Below are 21,031 nucleotides of genomic sequence, written 5' to 3'. Positions count from 1 at the left end.
ATTTGTCCCTTTTTCAGGACTGATGTACAGATCTGTGTACTTGTAAGTATTTTTCTACTGAAAAATGTATTTAACTGTCTCCAAACTTTATTCCCAACCTTTAAATTGATATATTCCTTAATTTTAAATGTTAATAAGGAAAAAAAAAACCCGAAAAAAAACAAACTAGTGATGATAGAAAGGACCCGTGTGGATTTAGCAGTATGCATGGCTAGGGGTGTGGTGGAGGCGTGGTTAGAGGTGTGGCAGGGGTGTGTCTCTCTTTCACAAGTTGGGAGGTATGCAGAAGTAACTGTCACATTTATGAAACATTACAAATAACACATTATTTGCACCTGTACTTGCAGTAGCCTGTAATGCTGAAGCCTTTCTTGGCAGAGAATGCCTCACTACACTTACTAATGCTTTAGTACACAGTTTTATATATGAAATGCTAAAAAAATGGTTTTCACAGCCCACAGTTGTCTCACCAAAGTGTCGGTGAGTGCTGTTACTCGCATCCCTGACAGAGTGAGGTTATTTCTGGTATAGACACCGTACCACGCACCCCCTATCATCATATGTGAGCATATATGGGTAGACACATAAAAGAATGCTTATGAGTTCAGGCGACTACAACGTGGGTTGGTAAAGGCTTAGTGAACCAAGGAAGCCATGTAACTACATTAAGGTAAGTCAGGTTATTTAGCGTCTTGTTCTTCCAGTTGCAGCTAGGACAGTGATTATATATGACTTATGATCCATGCTTCTGCATTTGCTAATCAAGGACATGCCACACTCTCCTGGCAACATCTCTCTTGTGGGTAAGAGGGCATCTGGCTGTTTTATTTTGAGCTATTCACACAGGAGGCCGCAGCCTGATTTCTCTTATTTATGCATGTGCACAGGAGTTGGGGCTTGGAAAGCGTCTCTGTGGCTCGTCCTGGGCGTATGTCCTGCTGTTCTGTTTTCATGAATATGTATCGCCAATCGCAATCAGAGAAAGTAGTACTTTAACCCTTTCACTGCTGCAGGCAACAATCCGCATGAAACCTTTTCACTGAGTGACTGCCTATGGCATATGCAAGCTTAAATATTTTATCCAGTACCATTTAAAGACTTCACTTTGACCTATGTCCAAAAGGACTTCAAAGAGAAATGAGAGCGATACGGAGGCTGACATATTTACAGTATATAATATTAAACAATACCAGCTGCCTGGCAGTCCTGTTGATCCCCTTCCTCTAAGAATTTTAGCTATAGATCGTGAACAAGTAGATCACGTTTTTGGCAAAAATGTGACAAGATTAGCCACATGCTTGCTTCAGGTGTGTGATCAGTGGCGTACCTATAGGGGTGCAGGCAGGCATGGCTCATGCTCGGGGTGCCACAGCGCCATGCCTGCACCCCTATTACTCCTTGAAGCAAAAGGCTTTCCGTCAGCTGTTTCTTCAGAAGGGGACCCAACCTCCCTCCTCTTCTAGGGCTACCCCTCTGAAGTTGTCCACTCCATACAGAGTAGCACTTTGGCCGAAGCAAAAGGACTCTCTAACCGACCAGCCGGCCAGGGTCTCCCATCCGATCTGTCTCCACAGCTGCAGCATGCTCTGTACTTCCTGGTTCACCTGCAGGAAGTACAGAGCATGCTGCGGCTATCGAGAAAGATCGAATGGGAGATCCGGGCCAGCGTGGTCAGTGAGAGAGTCTTCTTGCTTCCACCAGCATGCTACTCAGCTGGGGGGGTACTAACTATACAGGGGCACCTTTGGCTGCATGTGGGGGAGGGGGTACTACCTGTACAAGGACAACTTTAGCTGCCTAATGGAGAGGAGGGTACTACCAATGCAGGAATAACTTTGGCTGCCTATGGGTGGGGAAGAATCTACTCTACCTATACGAGGACAGCTTTGGCTGTCGTTGGGGGGGGGGGGGGGGGTGGCTACCTATACTGAGGGACACCTTTTGCTACCTATGGGAGAGACTACCTACACTGGGGGAACACTTTTGGCTACCTATGGGTGGTGACTACCTATTCCTGGGGGGGCCACAGCTTTGGCTACCTAAAGGCACTTTTGGCTACCTTATATTGGGGGAGGGGGGGTGGATGATACATCACTGGCTACCTACATTAGCGGGACAAGCTATACTTGGGGGACATCTTAGGTAACCTATATTGGGGGTGGGGGCTACCTATCCTAGAGGGGACATCTTTGGCTAGCTATACTTGGGGGACATGTTTGGCTACTTATACATTTGTAGGGTAACATTTGTTGCATTTCAAATGTGGGGTGCACATATGACTACCTTGTACTGATACCTAGAGGCCCATGTCTACTTAATTCTGTTATCTGGATAACATGGATACTTAATTTATGCATCTAGGGAGGCATTTAGCTACTTAATTATCTTGGCACGCCTGGCTATTTAAAGTAAACCAGAGTTGCGGGATCCTAAGGATTTTATACTCACCCGGGATCTTTAGGATCCCGCAGCTCTGGTACACTTTAAGTTGTTTATTTTGAGGAACCAGAGGCTTCCCAGATCATCCTCAAACACTACTGCTGCTGCCCAGGACCCTCTTCTGACGAGGACACAGAGGAGTCAGGGATGTAATTTTGAAACTTTCTCACCCTGCCACCAGGGGCAGTTCATCTTGAAGGGAACATTTTCAAAGAACCCTTTTAAAGTCCTCAAGGAACCCCAGAAAGACTGCTTCGGACTATCCAAAGGCTTCCATTTACTCAGGTTTTTTGCTGCTTCAGGTACGCTTTAAGGGGATGTTTACAAAAGCCTGGACATGGCTTTCAAAAATACAAGGGGCTTGATTCACTAAAGCATGGTAAGTGTAAGCATGCCAGTGAAAAGCCCCTTAGCACAGGCAAAGTGCCTTTGCACGTGCTAATATGCAAAGCTGCACGGTGCGCGCTACACGTTGCACCGGTGCGCACGAAACGTCGAAACGTCTGTGTGCAAAATAGCCTGATAAGCATACATTGCATTTGGACGGTGCTATCAGTAACAGCTTTGCATGTGCAGAGCTTTTAGGTGTGCTAATTGTGTTAGCAAGCTTTAGTGAATACAGCCCAAGATGTGTCAAGGGGGGTGGCTGAAATTTTGTATAAGTGCAATCCTTTAGTGGAAGGTGCACACAGAAGGGATTGTCTGCTACAATCTACCCTATTTACTGGGAGCATGATCTACCTGCCAAAGATCCAGACTCCACCATACATAAAGGGATCAGCTCACCAGTATCGTAAAATGTCCAATCTTTGTGAAAAACAACAAATGGACAATCAGCAACTCAGCAGTAACAGCTCACGCGTATCAAAAGAAAAAGAACACATGAGCTGTTACTGCTGAATTGCTTATTGTCCAATGTCCATATGTCTGTTTTTGACAAATAAAGATTGGATGTTTTATGATACTGATAAGCTGATCTCTTTCCTTTAGTGGAAGGGCTCGGAATCAGTAACCTTGTGTCACCTCCAGCTCAGCAGAATGTCAATAAATAGTTAAAGAAGGCAAATGCCCATCTCCACACCTGTATATTATGTGAAAAACTTGTCACTGTGATTTTTTATGTAGCATTCTGCATGCTGATCTTTTGGACACCAAATACATTTTGCATAATAGATTTTGTTTGGCTACGGCTTTGGACTTATCTATGAACCAAGATGCTGCATTTATAATTCTATTTATGTGTAAAAGTGTACAGTGGTGTGCTAAATGTATCATACGCAGTGAACTGCAATGGACTCTGCACAGGTTATATTATACATGTTAATTCAAAGCTTGCATGCAGCGAGTTAGAATAACTCTATCCATTACAATGCAGAGATGTCAACAGGCCCATTATTGTATGGGCGGTGAACTAAATTACTCTGCAATGAAATGGATATAGTGTGAATGCATCCTAACACATCTCTGGCTGGGCCCTGATCATGTAATTATGCTGATTAGATAATACCTGTCAAGGATACCCTGAGAAATGTATATATGGAAAGGCTTCAGGCAGCGCCACATTATTTTTGCTACTCTATAGTGCTACGGCTGAAGGATTTTTCTCTGTTTTCAATACTTCTTTTAGAATATTACTGCAACCAAAAAGCTCGGCAGGACTGTTTAAAAGAAAATAAATATGGCAGCCTCCAAATCCCTCTCAGTTCAGGGGTACTTTAAGACAGGAAAGGAGAATGTCTTGATTAAACTGGCAGACACAATTCAATCCTATTTGCAGACTAAGCTAGTTGAAATTTAAGCCCAGTCTACATAGATCAGATATGTTGATACGTAGATCAGCGCCGTGCACTCACCCCGCTCGTCGCCCTGGCAGCAGGCTCGCTCAGCTGTCCTAGTGACAGTGGAGGCTCCAGGCATGGCGGCTGGCTGGTGGGGCTCATTTGGGTGATCAAAATTGATGTTTGTATGGCGAGCTTTAGATATTTTTTGCCTAACTCAGATGATAAATGTAATGCTAACTAGTTCAGCAATGATAAGAACACAAAGGAAACATCACAAACAGAACTCGGAGGCTTTTGAACAGAACAGATTGTTCAAATGATGGTGCTATTTGCATCAGGAATATCATCTGATTCAAAACTCCCTGTCTGTAAAAAGCAAGCTTTAGTTTATTGGGTAAATTAAAAGAAAAACGGTAAGCTTTCAGCTTGTAAGCCTTCTTCAGACTCTTCAGACTCTATTCCTGTTGCAAATATAAGTGTCATCCAGATACATTAATTACAAGGGATCTTGCAATGATTGTGAGGTATTTATGGCACTCGGGGGGCACTTGGAGGGGCACAGTGATTCCTGGAGGGGGGCCCCAGCGTATCCCAGTGTAGCGCCACCCACGGTGACAGCTGAATTCTGTACACCGCTCAGGAACCAATGAACCTGTGATCAGTGTGAGCCAATCATGGTGATTACAATGTAAAAAAAAATAGGAAAAGGATGGCTCTGGTCCTTAAAGAGAACCAGAGTTGAAGCACCTGCATGTATTTTACCTTATAAATCAGTGGGAACATGACAGTAAACACTTCATCTGCTCTTTGTTTCATTGTTCTCTGTTTAATCTGACTGTTATCACCTCTGATAAGAATCCCCGACTGAGCACTTGGTCTAGCTTTGCTATGGAAAGATTATAGCTGAGTCTGTCTTCTCTGGTGTCTTTGCAAGCCCAAGCCTGCCCCCTTGTGGCTCTGCTATAATGACTCAGCTATAATTATTCCCGGCAAAGCCAGACTGAATGCTCAGTATGGGATTCTTATCACAGCTGATAACAGACACTTTTAACAGTGAGGATGAAACGGAGAGCATGGTAAGTGTTTTCTCTAATGTTCTTACTGATATATATGGTAAAATACATGAGGGTGCTTCGTCTCTGGTTCACTTTAAAGGGAAAGTCTGAGCAACCTGGAAATAAAAAAAATGCACTTACCTCGGGCTTCCTCCAGCCCCTGGCAGCCGTCGCCGCAGCTCCAGTGGCTCCCGGTCCCCTCCAATAGGCGTCTGGGTCGGCTTCTTCTGCGCTCCAGCATGAGGCTCACTGGTCGTGCTGACATCATCCGGACTGTACTGCACAGGTGCAGAACTACTGCGCCTGCACAGTACAGTCCAGATGATGTCAGTGCGGCTCTAGAGCCGCTCACGCATGCGCAGTGCGGATCTTGCGCTAAAGGGGACCCCGGGCCACCATCAGTGAGCGGAGCTGAGGCACAGGACAGCTGGCAGGGGCTGGAGGAAGACCCAGGTAAGTGGATTTTTTTTATTTCTAAAGTGCTCGGATGTGTCCTTTAAGAGGCCAGAACCCTCCAATACTGAAGGGGTTAAGGAAAGTTCTCAATCACTACAGGGCTTCAAATACAAATTCATGGTGTGAGTTTAGGCCTGCTTTTTACACATTGTTGGTTTTCGAAAGAATAATTCACGCAGTTTTAATGCACAAAATTCTATTAACGAAGCTCAGCTGTTATAAAAATTCAGTTCTAACCCTTCAGTAGGTATGTTTAAGAGATTGCTCTTATAGAAGGTCACGTTTACAACTGCCATATTAATTACATCTCTATTATCCCTCTATCAAAAGTGCTGGCAGTTAGAGTAATTATTGGGACATGGACGCATGAATTATCGCTACATACAGACTGTCGGCCATGGAAATGAGAACTAATGAGCATAAGCAATCTGCAGGATCTCTTAACTATTTACCTCCTATAGCCGCTGCTGCCAAATGTGACCTATTGGCCCCGTATTTTAATTAGCTTCTTGTTGGGTTGTCTTCTTTTTCAAGCAATAATTAGCAGACCATCTTTACTAAATGCCTGACACCAAAGGAATATGCTGAAGTGGAGAATTTACAGGTGATATGCAAATGAAATGCCCGTGACTGTATTAATGAGAACCAGTTACCTATTAACAGATGAGGCAGCTATTTTTTCCACTTAACCATTCACACAGATCCTTGGTTCAGTAAAGATGATGTTTTAAGGTAGCCATACATCTAGCGATGTATGGGCAGATTTGACCAAGAGACAAATCTCTCTCTTCTTGAATCTGATGATCTGTCAGCAGCCCATACACAACAGGCCTATTCCAAACCAATTTCATGCTGAAATAGATCCAGAATCGGCCTTGTGACCCGCATCCGCCACGCCCCCTAATGTAAATGTCCCCCCAGTGCCCCGTGCCAAGTATACATTACCTGTGGGCGGCCTCTGCTTGTTCCCCGCTGCCTCGGGGATGTCTCCTCTGCATACAAGCGCGCCCTTGTGGTTTCCTAGTAAGGGCGCGCATGTACTAGGAAACCACGTGGGGCGTGCGTGTACAAAGAGGGGAATGCGCCCGGAGCAGCGGAGGCCGCCGACAGGTAATGTATATTTTACATGGAGCACCGGGGGAAGGGGGGTGGCACACGACACATTCTTCATTAGAGGGGACAGCACCGGGGTTTTGTTGCAATCGTCCATCATCTGGAAATTGCACGCCATTCCCACTGCACACCCGATAGAGCAAGTTGGCCCAAAATCTTGCAGCATGCGCGATCAAGAATGCGACCAATTTTCATCCTAAAAAATTGGTCGCATTGTTGGTCAGCTATGCACTTGGTGACACCGATTTTCATACAATTCGATTATAATAATCGAATCAGATGGTCAATTGGCCACCAAGTCGCCTGATGTATGGTCACCTTAACTTACTCTACTTTGAGCTCATTCCATTACTGAAGGCTAATGCCTCATGCACACACTGGATAAACGTCAACCAAACTTGCACCAAATTGTGCCATCCAGTGGCTGGAGGAAGCAGCCGATTAATTTACAAAACAAAAGTAAATGCTGGCTGTAGCAACTAGGCCCACCAGTCCTGGGTGCACTACCTGTATCAGGTGGAATCTCAGGGGCAAAGGAGGAAAGCAGTGGCAATTAAAAGTATACTATAGGTTTGCACCTAAAGAAAGGTATTAACCTGAAACAGCAAAATTCTGTGGTGTGCCATCTCATGTTTGTTATTTTGTAATACTATAATAACACCTGTCTTTTAACTTGCTAGAAGCTAATATGATTGTGTTTCACCCCATAAAATTACTAGTTTGTTATTCTTTAAACTGCAGCATCAATGTGTATTTACAACAAACTCATAGATTAGATTAAAAATAAACTATTATTTATGTAATTATTTATTAATGTGGGCAACAGTAAGGATAATAAAGTGGACAATAGTAAGTGCCCAGAGAGATAAAATGTATTAAAAACTGGAAAGGTAGGTAGGAAGGGAGTCAAAAAGTACTAACTAGGAGTCAGGGACAGGTCACACTAGGTCTTCTGCCGGGCCATTTTCTGGAGTTGAGGCAGCAGACCAATGGGCATGTAGAATGGAGTGGACACATATTTTCCTATGGGCCTGTTCACATAGTGTATTTGCACCAGACACAGGAATGTCCAGTGCAATATTGTGAAGGGCATCACCGCCTGCAAGATAATAAGCGGGACGAATATGGGTGGGACACAGTGTATCCCAACCATAAAAGCGGAATTTAGTGAGCACCAAAACAAAACCCCTCCAAGTTCTATCTGCTGCAAACTTATAGTCACAACATACTAGCCTTATGCTTCTACATACAGGTATAAGCAGATCCTAAAATCACATGAGGTAACCTAGGCTAAGGCCTACAGAAGAAACTACTGGAAAGGTGTCTGATTTCTGGGGCCCCTTTGACATCATTGCCACGTCTAGCCATATGCCACCATGATTGCTCCTGTTTTTGTGTCACTTACAGCTGTATCCTCCTCATGATTTATGCTACTCATCCCATTTTGTGTGTGTGTGAGAGAGAGAGATAGAGAGAGCAAGTGAGAGAGAGATAGAGAGAGAGAGAGAGAGAGAGGGCAAGTGGGAGAGTGAGGGAGAGAGCAAGTGTGTGTGTGTGTGTGTGTGTGTGTGTGTGTGTGTGTGTGTGTGTGTGTGTGTGTGTGTGTGTGTGTGTGTGTGTGTGTGTGTGTGTGTGTGTGGTGTGTGTGTGTGTGTGTGGTGGTGTGTGTGTGTGTGTGTGTGTGTGTGTGTGTGTGTGTGTGTGTGTGTGTGTGTGTGTGTGTGTGTGTGTGTGTGTGTGTGTGTGTGTGTGTGTGTGTGTGTGTGAGAGAGAGAGAGAGAGAGAGAGAGAGAGAGAGAGAGAGAGAGAGAGAGAGAGAGAGAGAGAGAGAGAGAGAGAGAGAGAGAGAGAGAGGGCAAGTGGGAGAGAGCTTACTGGTTAAACTTTAGATTTAGTCTCCTTGGGGTGCTTCTTATTTCATGTAAAGAGTATTGCTTTTGAATCCTGGAAGGGAATATTATGAATGATTGCATTACAAAGGGGTGACATAATAATTAGTAACATAATGAGCAGGAAATTAGGATTAATTGCTGCTAGAGAAATATTTCATAATTTACTTCTGCAGCCTACAGAGACACTGCGGTGTATCCACTAAATGTTGCTGCGTAAAATGGCTGTGCGCAGGGAGCGAACGCCAAGTTTACCTCGCCCAGGTAATTTGTACATTGTCAGGGTACCGCGTAGTTAAGCTAATTGTGGAACGTTCGCATCCTTAGGGCTGGTTCACACTCAGTGCTTTTTCAGCGCCTAGCAAAGCACTGCTCCTAATGTATCCCTATGGATACATTCACACTGCAGCGTTTGCAATTGCGATGAATTTCAAATGCGCTGCATGCAGCAGGGGGCGATCGCGCTGTGAATCTTGTTCTATTGAACGGGAATCACAAACGTAAATCACAGCAAATCATGAGATTTCACCCGCCAAATCGCGATCAGTGGACCCAAATGCGATAGCCGGGAAGAGGCGGGCAAGTGCCGAATGTGAACCGGCCCTTATTGCTGGAAGACCGGTAAAATTGCTTTGCGCTTTCTGGATGCAGCATCTTTACCAACATTTAGTGAATACATCACAGTGTCTCTGTAGACTGCAGAAGTAAATCATCCAATAATAATAGCTTTGTGAATACACGGAAGCAGGAAAAAAAGGGTGCCGGCAGCTAGTGGACAAAAAGGGCGCCACCATTCACTCCCATAATAAATATCGTTTAATGGGTGCCGAACAAGAAAAAAGGGCGCCGGAGTTTATTAACGTTTTATAACTGCGCCCGGAGATTATTAACGTTTTATAACTGCGACCGTGACAAATCACGTTTACAAATATATTAAACATATCTATCGTATGTAACTAAAGCCCTATTTAAAATGTTATGACTTACTGTTTGTAAAACATTATTATTCACATTATAAAGCAATCAGTAAGTAAATCATAATATTTTTTTACAGTCACTATTTGTAAAACATTATTATCCACACAATAAAGCGATCACTAATGGGGGTCTTAGGCACCACCAGGGGGGTTTTATGGTTAGGCAATACCAGGGGGTTTTAGGGTTAGGCACCACCAGGGAGTGGTTAGAGTTAGGCATCACCGGGGGGGTGGTTAGGGTTAGGCACCACTAGGGAGTGGTTAGGGTTAGGCACCACCAGGGGGGTGGTTAGGATTAGGCACCACCAGGGGGGTGGTTAGGGTTAGGCACCACCAGGGGGGTCTTAGGGTTAGGCAATACCAGGGGGTCTTAGGGTTAGGCACCACCAGGGAGTGGTTAGGGTTAGGCATCACCGGGGAGGTGGTTAGGGTTAGGCTCCACTAGGGAGTGGTTAGGGTTAGGCACCACCAGGGGGGTGGTTAGGGTTAGGCACCACCAGGGGGGTGGTTAGGGTTAGGCACCACCAGGGAGGTCTATGGGTTAGGGATAGGTACAGGGAGGGTTCTGTATGAGAGTAGGGTTAGGTTTAGTTGTAGTAAAATGTTAGTAATATTTAGTAATGTTTTACTACAGTTATTTTTCATTGTTACAAACAATATTTTCAGATTTTATTACATGAAGAAACGATAAATGAAGGTTATACATAATATTATACAATTATAATTATTATACATATATTATCTTTTTTTAACAAATGTTGTTATAAGTTTCACTTTCAAAATAGGGAAGATTATCGTTTTTACAATTTGCGAACTCATACACATTATTTAGGGCCCATTTCCACTGGCCACCGCACGGCTGAGAGACGCGCGGTGGCCCTTTCTTTGTCAGCGGGAACGCTGACAAATCCCAGAAGCCGTGCCATGCACGGCTATGGGATTCACAGCCTCCCGCACGGAAACTGAAGGCAATATCGGCCGAATCGCTAAAGTAAGCCATTCAGCCGGCGGCGCCATAGTTTCCTATGGCAGAGTTTCCCCGCGCGATTCGCCTGCGGGGAAACTCTGCGGATTCAGCCCAGTTTCCGCAGTAGTGGAAACGGGCCCTTCATGTTTTTTAACATACCTGGAATAACATATAGAATACTTTTTATCCCCATAATCAAAAATTGGGCGGAGACAAATATAAATTTCACTGGGAAAATGTAAACTGCAGCCATTCTTACTCGGTTAATGGTAGGGCTCTCAAACTTTGCACAGTTGGTCACTGGGTGACTGGAATTAATATTTAGAAAAGTGGGTGGAGCCTATAAAAGCCAATCAAAATTCACCAATTGATTTTCATGGGGAATATTTAATTGCTGTCATTCTTGCAATGTTAATGGCATAAGCCTCAAACCTGCTACAGTTGGTCATTGGGTGACTGGGGTTCAAATTCAGAAAAGGGGGTGAAACCACAGCCAATCAGATTGGCTTCATTTTAGTGCAAATTATTGATGCCAAAGACCGTAAAGCTCACAAACTTAGTCATTGAGTAATTGAGTGTTAAGGTTAGAAAAAGTGGGCCGAATCGACACCAGCCAAATACATACCCGGCAACGCCGGGCCATCAGCTAGTGATTTTTAAATAAACTTTACTGGCATGCAAGGACATCACCATGTACGGTCATCATCCTTTATTTGGCTTGTATATTAGGGACATAGTTTGGGGTGTGGCATGAAGCAATGGAAAGGATTTAAAGCATTAAAGGATAACTGGTTCAAGGCAAATCAACCTAATGTAAGCACAGAGCTACATTCATGCTGGATCCACACACCTCTGTGCGGTGTCCGATCCTCTCCTTGTTCCATCATGGTCCCTGTAATCACTCCTTGAAAAATCTTTTTGATTTTTGGCTAAAGTAAAATTTTCAGACAGGAAGAGGCAGGCTTGCAGCAATATTACCTCCTATCACCCTCCGCTTATGGAGGAGTACATGGGGCAGAAAAGGAGAGGGAATGGGAGGGTGATAGGAGGGAACATTGCAGCAAGACTACCTCTTCCTGTCTGAAAATTTGAATTTTGCCAAAAGTAGCTTTGTCTCGGGTAAGGTATCCTCATTTTTTTTCTGTCTATAGGATACTGGAATGTAAGTATCACACCATTTAAATAATATTTGTGTAGCATTTACTAGGGAACAAGTCAATAATTCCCTGGATGCAGTCACTGGCAATCATCTTTTCACTGCTACCAAAAATAACAATTGACATTAAACAGTTCATCCACCAAAATGATCGGGAGCTGAATTTCAGCAAAGATCACTCAGTGGGTCAATTTGCAGCTACAAAATTTTGCATAGCACTGAGCAGTACTAGGACTGAGGCCAGTGGCGCAGCTAAGGAGCTTTGGGCCCATTGCAAGTTTTACATTGGGCCCTTCCAAGCACTCTATACATAATAATTGATATGGTGCACCAAAATCTGCTAAGGACAGTCACAGTATTAGAGGTGCAAGCAGCGAATAGGGAACAGTTTGGTATGGATTACTACTATTCAAAGCATCTATGGAAGTGATCATTCCATTGAGTAGGAAACAAATTGTCTCTCTACCCTAACTTAATAATAATAATAATAGCAGGGATGGTGTGGTAGAATGCTATGTAAACAAAGGGAGACCTGGATCTCTCGACCACTCATCCTATGGAATCTACTGGCGTGGGTGAGTGGGTGGCAATAAAGAGTGCTTGGGGGCCTACCCATGACATTTTTGATAACTACTCTATTTTTTTATATTCTGGGGCCTGTCTGATTCTGAAAGGGACCCTGTGCAGAGTGACAGAAGTGGCAGTGCACGGGTATGAATGGGTTAAAGTACCCAGAACAGAATGGATAAATAGAGCTCCGAGGGACAGCAGATCTCTCTGTTCCCGATTTCTCTTCTGGCCAGCACACTAATTGTTCGCTTTGATGTAGAAGTCTCTGTTAATTGATGAGATTAAAGTATAAAACACGTGTTTTGTGCCTTTTTTTTTCTTTTTGGAACCATAAGTGCAGACGGCTGGCCCTGTCTGCTAACAAACCAGACTGAAAACACAGATACTAATTTGCAGGCTGGGACGTGGGAGAGATATTGTCCTGAGCAATGATGAAAAAAAGAAAAATGTGCTAAAAAACACAGTGAGAGATATTCAGTTGTGAAAGGAAACACGTTGTTATTGTTCTAATCTATTTGGTCTGTTCATCACTAAAAAAGTCATAGGGCAAAAAATGAAGGCTTAATTGAACACATTGATCCACCAATCAATGGCCAACTGTTTTGACAATAGGTGTAAACATCCACAGAAAAGAGGGGGTGGTGTCAAGCCATGCTTTGAGCACCATAAATGGTCAGTTAAAGAAACTTCATTGATGAATTTCAGTAACATTTGGCAAACCAGGCAAGTATGAGAGATCACTGTTCAGGAAACACAGACCATCTTTACCTACACCCTCAAGGCAACAAGGCCAGATTCATGGAAAGGACACACATGTCCCCTAGGATCTGTTTCCCTAAGAATGGTACTGCATATAGAGAGGGACTGCAATGGATGGAAGGTCAGCACATAGAAACAGTAGACATGGAAAAAGGCTGCTGCTGCCTATAGGGGGCTGCACGTAGAATGGAAGCTGCCGCTGCAAATGGATGGTTGATACTACTGTTGCCCTTGGCAGACGGGAGGTGCTGCCTACTTGTTGGCTGCAAATGCAATGAGGGCTGCCAGTACAAACAAAGAAATGGACTGCTGCACATGAAAAGGGTAGGAAGTTAGTTAATATGACCAGGGAAATATTGAGAGTAAATCAACTGTGTATAGGGCATGTGGTTGTCAGAGAGAAGGTTCTGTGTTAAAATGCCGAATGCAGTAGCTTTATCAAGACTGGCAGGTGCATCATCTTATCAATATAAAGGTGTAACAGTTGTGTCTCAATGATCACATACTTTTTTTTACTGTGTTTTGTCTTGCAGGAAAGACACTGCTGTGTTGTGTCCTGCTTAAGAGAAACCGTAACCAAGAATTGAACTTCATCCCAATTAGTAGCTGATAACCCCTTTCCCATGAGGAATCTTTACCTTTTCACAGACAGATCATCAGGGGGTTCTGTATGTCTGATATTGTTTTGAAACCCCTCCCACAGTGTGATGTCGGGACCATGGTTCTGACATCACACTGTGGGAGCCTTGTACATTGTGGGAAATAACAGCTGTTTACAGCTGTTCCCAACTGCCATAAAAGCAAGCAGCATCTCCTTCCACTGACATCACCTGCCAGCAGTAAAACTGTCACCATGTGATAAATGTCAAAATGTAAATCAGGGAGAGGAAATATTTTACAATGGGCAAACACTGACTAAATCATTTATACATAATTATTGTAAAAATGAAGTACTTTTTTTATTACATTATTTTCACTGGAGTTCCTTTTTAGCTACTTTAGTAAAGCATGGACGCTTTGCAATAAGAATGATATTGGTCTATAAGAGGTTAACTGAAATTGGGTAGATGTACTTCCTGTACCTGTATATGTTTGTAGTGCAGTCTTTCCATTGCTTGAACACCTAAGGACGAACGAACTGCACTGCATGGACATTGCTTTTTATATACTGTACCTAGCAAGAGTGCATCCATTTTTCATTGTGTTTATGTAACTGCATTATGGGGCCCTCTGGCAATCTACTTGCTAAAGCCTGGTACACACTTTCAATTATGATTGGCCAATCACTGACCAATTTTACCAACTTCATGAAGTATGAGGGGCAACATATATTGAATAGTATGAGTATATTGTGTAGGTGAAACCTTCATACTACATGGAGGTGGTAAAACTGGTCAGTGATTGGCCAATCATTATTTAAAGTATGTACTAGGCTTAAGACCTGCACCATTCTATAATGGTAACAACAAATCCGGACAGATAGACTGGTAGTGGTAAGTCAACCACACACCGTGGCCGTAGACAAGGACCGGAGGACAGCAATGGTGATAGTTGTAGCAGTGCTGAGCAATGGCAATATCAGAGGAAGAAATAAGAGAAGCAGGAGATTTAACGTGACCTAAAAGTGGGGCTAGAGAAGACATGGAAAGTGGAGGCCAAAAGTGGTCCCAGTAGTGGTAGCACTCTTAAGCTGAAGTAGATGCCAACACATCAGAAATCTCTGCTCAAAAGAGTGCAGTGCCTGGAACAGCTAAAGTATTGCACAACCTCTGGTAGAGGACCTAAGCTTGTGGCCAAAAAACAAACCACTCACATGGAGTAATATATATATATCTTCATTTTGTCTTAATGTGTTTACAAAATCTATGGCTACCCACATAAATCACTGTGTAACTAGAAAGGTCTGGTTCCCCCGTTAATAGGCCATGTCAATCACATACCCTGCTACAGGGCCGGATTACCGACCAGGCAACAAAAGCAGTCGCTTGGGCCCCCCCCACAATCAGAATCAAAGGGGCCCCATCGCCATCCTGTCAGCGGTGGCTGGATGGTATAATGGTTAAAGGGACTCTGAGCAGTGCAGTAACTATGGAAAGATGCATATCATTTTAAAGCTCTCTTTCTCCTCTTTCCAAAGATATATAAAGCGCCACCCTATGCCTTTTAGTTTTCTGAATTTTTGCGGCCACAGCAATTTCGATCGCGAAAATAGCGAAAACTAAAAGGCGTAGGGTGGCAGTTTATCTATCATTGGAAAGAGGAGAAAGAGAGCTTTAAAATGATATGCATCTTTCTATAGTTACATTGTATTACACAGGACGACTTTTCTCCAAAGTCAGCAGGTCGATTCAGCACAATGCAATGAAATATAAGGAACCCAGCGGGATATAATTACAAACATCATGCTAGTAGGTGTGAGGATGTAATTAATTAGTTGTGGGTATGCTTAAAGGCATACCCACAGGCACTGCTCGGAGTCCCTTTAAGGGCTCTGCCTCTGACACAGGAGACCAGGGTTCAAATCTCGGCTCTGCCTGTTCAGTAAGCCAGCACCTATTCAGTAGGAGACCTTAGGCAAGTCTCTCTAACACTGCTACTGCCTATAGGGCGCGTCCTAGTGGCTGCAGCTCTGTCGCTTTGAGTCTGCCAGGAGAAAAGCGAGATATAAATGTTATTTGTCTTGTCTTGTCTTGTCAAATGATGCCGTGCGCTGCTGATTGTCTTCAGAGCCAGGCTCTCCTCCTAGGTCCCCCTCCTGCTACTGTGCGCTCTGCCGCTGCCACTCCTCCCTCCCTTCCCACAGAGAACCACAGCTGCAGCAAGAATGATAGCAGCAGATGGCAAACGCTCACTCACCTATCCATGACCCAAGCGATAGAGATCCCGTCATCTGAAACCCATCTGTCTATTCTACAGTGCAGCCGCTCGCTCTGAACTTCCTGATTCTCAAATCAGACAGGAAGTAGGAAATAGTAATAGTAGTAACAGAACGGCAGCACTCTAGAGGAGACAGATGGGCTCCGGATGACAGGACCTCTATTGCTTGGATCGCAATAGGTGAATGCGAGTCATCTGGTGCTGTCATTCTCCCTCTGCTGGACTATCGTATTCACTGGGATCTAGTTTGGGAGGAAATCGGTTGTTCGGTGGTGGTTATGTAATTCTGTCTGGGGAACGGCTTCCAGTTTGGCGGTGTCCAGAGCTTTCTGCTATTGCCAGGCTGGAGATGCAGGGGGAAAGTGCTGCTGCTGTGATATCTAGCGCCCTCTTCACAGGGGTGCCCCAGCCCCTGAGTGCAAATGTCCCAGCCATTCATCTCTCACTCTGCATTTTGCCGCTGCTATTCCCTGCATTGTGCACCCACAGAGGAAAGCGGGCTGTTGCCCATAGCAACCAGTAGCTCGGCATGTTGCTGTGCAGCTGCATCTTCTGATTCTATTACGACATGATGGGGGGGCCCCAAATCAGTTACTTTGCTTAGGGCCCCATTTAGCCTTAATCCGGCTCTGCCCTGCTATGACCACTATACTTGTGCCCTTGGAATATATGTATATATACAGTTCATAACCAACAAGCAAATCAAGACTGATAAGTAATCCCGCCATACATCAACCAGGCATCATTGCAAACACTTGCTGGTAATATATAAAGGGCATTTCTAAACAAGCCATATATGCATTATTATTTTTTAGAAGGCAAATACTTTAATCCTTAGCTGGATTATATCATAATACTGTATAGGGAGTTTGTGCTATTGTAGTCACATGAATGTACTCACACTATAAAACTGTCTTCTAATAAACCATGGATTTATTCAAACGGAAACATTCTTGCTGTGAGTGCTGCACATCACTGCAGTCCCAGAATTATTTTTTTATAGTCAGCAACAAAACGATGTTCTGATAGAATGAGATGCAGGTCACACCTTTGTCCTAAGAGGTCTCTATAATCATTTTAGTAAACTGCCATTGTATTACATCTAAAAGCTTAACGGTTCCTCTATAATTGTATCGCCAGAATCTTCCTGTGCCCCATCCAGAAACAGGAAGTTGGGCTTTCTTGTGGATGGTCATTATCACCCCTCCCACCTCACCCAGCTAGCACTGCAGCTCCCCACCCACTTTCCTCAAGCTGAACAGAGTACTGGGCCTCACTGGCATCCAGATGAAAGCCTGACTCCTGTATTCTGGACAGGATGGAGGGGAATCTTGCAGGTAAGATTACAGAGGAACCTTGCACTCAGTTCAGGTACACTTTAGTAGTAAAAACAACTAGTTAAAAATCTTATCCAGGTTTGCTGGTGTTATGAAATACCACAAATCAGTCTCTTGGATTAGTTCTGTTCTCCACTGCTTTCCAACCTTTATAAACCAACACCATAAGGTCTACTAAGACAGTATCCCCTCCACAAGCGCAATGTCCACTGTATCAGACACGCTACATGGTTAATTAAATCACAATTACCAAAACACTCTAATATCAGCTCCTGTAAACTTTAAACTATCCTACAAGACAATCCTGAAAAAAATGTGAGATCTGCTCAATATCATCTACAGTACAGATAAGTACCACCTCTTCTTCAAGATACACATTTTTAATAGACACTGTTTTAACTTTTTTTGCAGATTGTTACTAATGACAATGCTAAAACTTGTCTTAACTCTATTCTACTAAAAACATAAAGAAAGGAAAACAAGAAACAAAGAACAGAGAAAGAGAGCAGAGACTTACAAGAAAGATTTCATGTCCAAGCCACGATTGCGAATCTGACCAACCACATGATCCCAACTGCCTGGGTTATTCCGGTTCCTGATGCCGGCTGTCCTATACTTGGACCCAGCTGAGGATGGGGCCCGTGAGGCGCCTGTGCGTTGTGAGCGGGGATTGCTGGTGTTACTGCTGCTGGACGATGGAGGCTGTTGCTGCAGCTGTAGCTGCCCCAGGCTCTGGCTGGTGGTTGGCTGGCCGTTATTGTGCTTTTGGTGAAGGTTGAGAGGTTGCTGGAGGCTCTGCTGGCGAAGAAGTGTTCGCGGACGCTGACACTTTAGGTCTCCAGAGATGGGGATATGGTCGAGGGTAGTGGCTGCTGGCAAAGTAGGATCCACAAAGCTTAGGCAAGGTAGAAAAAAGGAGAGAAAAGAAAAAGTGAAGGGTAGACATTGCAGAAAGAATGAACATTAGACAGAACATTAGAGAGAATGCAAGAATCAAGCAGTACAGAGTCTGAAGCAGAAGTCTGGAACAAGCCACAGGGCCCCACCACAAAGAGTCTTAGGAGGAATGACTGATATCTCAGTTTTGGAGATGTTACTGTAAGCAAAATTTCAAGAGATATTTGAAGCTAGTGAGTGAAAATGAGTTCCAATAAGAGGTGTAACTATAGGGAGAGGAGCCATTACAGCTGCAGAGGGGCCCAAAGCAATAAGAGCCCCAACTTCTTATCCTGCCCACATCCAAGACTGGATCCCCTTTCAATGCAGTTGTTGTTGTGGCCATAGTTGTTATGGGGAAGGGGGTCAATGTGGTCACACTTGTTATATAACCTCTGGCTGATAGACTCTCTGGCTGTAGTGATCCCCATTGAGGCAAGGGGGTGTGAATATAAGGGAAGGGCACATTAAAGTTTTGCTGGGGGCCCCATGTATTGTAGCTATGGCACTTCATCCCATCTAGAATGTAATAGCTCTTTCTGGTCCCATTGTCATTTCTCTATGTAGACACCGGGTCTAAATAAAGATTCACTACTATGAAAAATCGTCAATTAAAATACATTTATGTAAGATGTACATTTGTCTCGGAGTAAAAGGCCCTATACATTCCTCCCACAGTCTGCCTCTATCACTTATAGTAGTTAGCAAAAACCTGACAGATTTTGGACTATTCCATCTCCTCATGGGGGATTATTTGGTTTACTTTATTCTCAAAAACACTTACTGAATGGCAGTTGCTCAGGCCACCAACCAAAACAGTGTGCAAATGAGTAGGTAAGCCAGCCGGCATCTTTAGATAGAACCTTTCCGAGGAGTGGACAGATTTTGTCAAAATGTATAAAGAAAATATTAAGAATCCAACACGATATATTATTACCTGCTGTAAGTGACAGCGACATAGGAGAAAAGTAATGTATGGCTCATTTTACTCTGGGACAAATGCATATCTTATAAGTATGTATTTTCAATGTCATCATTTTTCACAATAGTGCTCCTCAATGAAATATAAATGAAATACAAAATCAGACTTGAAAATCTATTAAAATAGAGGTTGTCATTATCTTTGCATCAGGAAAATAATAAATATGAGTGATGAATATCTAATATTTCTTCAGTGCTCCCCCTGCTGGTATGTTTGGCTGCTGTATAGATAGCAGCACTATAAAGAACAATATGGCTTAGGGTCACAGAGTTCACACACTTTGCTTTAGTAATGTTAGTAATGTCTTTACTACAACAATAATGTTAAATGTAACCTGAGGTGAAAGACATATGGAGGCTGCTTTATTTATTTCATTTTAAACAATGCACATTGCCTGGCAGTCCTGCTAATCCACTGCTTCTAATACTTTTAGCCTTAACAAGCATGCAAATAAAATGTGTCTGACAAAAATCTGACAAGATGTTTCAGATGTGATTCAGATACTACTGCACCCAGAAAGATCAGCAGGACAGCCAGGCAACTGGTATGGTTTAAAAGGAAAAAAAAACGTGGCAGCCTCCATACGTCTCTCACCTCTGGTTCCTTTTACACACAATAAATATACAAAAAAAAAAAACCCTCACAGGGCTGTCCCAATAGCGTGTTACTGCAAGTATTTGTATAAATGTTAGCTTAATAATCCTTTATGTTATACATAATAAAAAGAACGGTACTTTAGTTTATCCCACCCTTATCCTAAGCCTGCATTGCCCATCAGTGTCTCCCTCTGGAAAGTCGGGAAAAGCTGAATTAATCCCTAACTGTATTCAATGCTGTTTCAGTAGAACAGCTGGTCTATGAACCAAACTCTACATCATCTGCTTGAACATCTTGTAAATGTATTCATCGCATTATTGCTTGTAAACATGTTGGAACTGTCAACAAAGTGTCCTAGCTTGAAAGTGGTAAACTATTGTGAAAACTATGGTGAAGGAAAATAAGAGACTTAAATGTGGCCATACCTCAGATGACTTGGCGGCAGATCGACCATACAATTCGATTATTATAATCTAATTGGATAAAAATCGGTGCCGCCAAGTGCATGCCCGACCAACAAAGCGACCAATTTTGGGACCGACATTGGTCGCATAGTCGATCCGGCATGCCGCAAGATGTCGGGCCGAAGTTGGTTGGTTGTGTGTGTGACGATACGGCGGCCAATTTCAGAATGAGCGCCGAAACCCTCATCACTGCCGCCGCAATGTATAAATGTGCCCGGTGTGTGCATTTATACAGTACCTGTCCAGTGTCAGCCTCCACGAGGTGATCGTCCATCTTGCGGAGTTCCGCATACTCGCTAGCGGCGCATAGCGTCTGATCTCATAGGATATGCGCCACTAGTGTGTACACGTGTATGCGGCTGCCTAACAAGATGGACTGTCACCGCACGGAGGCTGCTACCGGACAGGTAATGTATAAATGCACTCACCGGGGAAGGGGGGGTTGGCAGAGTTATACATTGGGGACAGCGGCGGTGCAGACGCAACAGAGTCAGCTGATTCCCTGAAGATTTCATGCTGAAATCGGATGGGAATCGGCCTGTAGTTTATGGGGAGTTTCAACCAAGAGACAAATTTATCTCTAATCAGATTCGATTTGTCTCTTTGTCGAATCCGCCCATAATGGTCAGGTCTATGGCCATTCACAGTGGGACATTGCGTTGTAATGGAATGTTAA

At 43.7% G+C, this 21,031-nt stretch overlaps 1 protein-coding gene and 1 long non-coding RNA gene across 18 annotated transcripts in view; one reads left to right on the top strand and one right to left on the bottom strand.

The window, feature by feature from the left end:
• The window catches only part of SYT7 (synaptotagmin 7), a 945,664-nt gene that overhangs the window by 167,847 nt on the left and 756,786 nt on the right, over nucleotides 1–21,031 (bottom strand). For 14 of the 17 annotated variants that reach the window (XM_068261178.1, XM_068261176.1, XM_068261179.1 and 11 more), the window contains one exon: nucleotides 17,894–18,271. The exons of the other annotated variants lie outside the window; for them this stretch is intronic. In XM_068261178.1, the coding sequence (XP_068117279.1) occupies nucleotides 17,894–18,271 (378 nt within the window). The remainder of the gene's footprint in view (nucleotides 1–17,893; nucleotides 18,272–21,031) is intronic. 17 annotated transcript variants of the gene reach the window in all.
• On the top strand, nucleotides 306–19,471 carry LOC137538828 (uncharacterized). The gene is made up of 2 exons (XR_011024890.1): nucleotides 306–670; nucleotides 17,788–19,471. It is a non-coding gene; the product is annotated as an uncharacterized lncRNA (long non-coding RNA).

This window comes from Hyperolius riggenbachi, chromosome 11, assembly GCF_040937935.1.
Source record: "Hyperolius riggenbachi isolate aHypRig1 chromosome 11, aHypRig1.pri, whole genome shotgun sequence".
Lineage (NCBI taxonomy): Eukaryota > Metazoa > Chordata > Amphibia > Anura > Hyperoliidae > Hyperolius > Hyperolius riggenbachi.
Note: the sequence above shows the minus strand (reverse complement) of the source record. Positions and strands in the feature narration are given on the sequence as shown.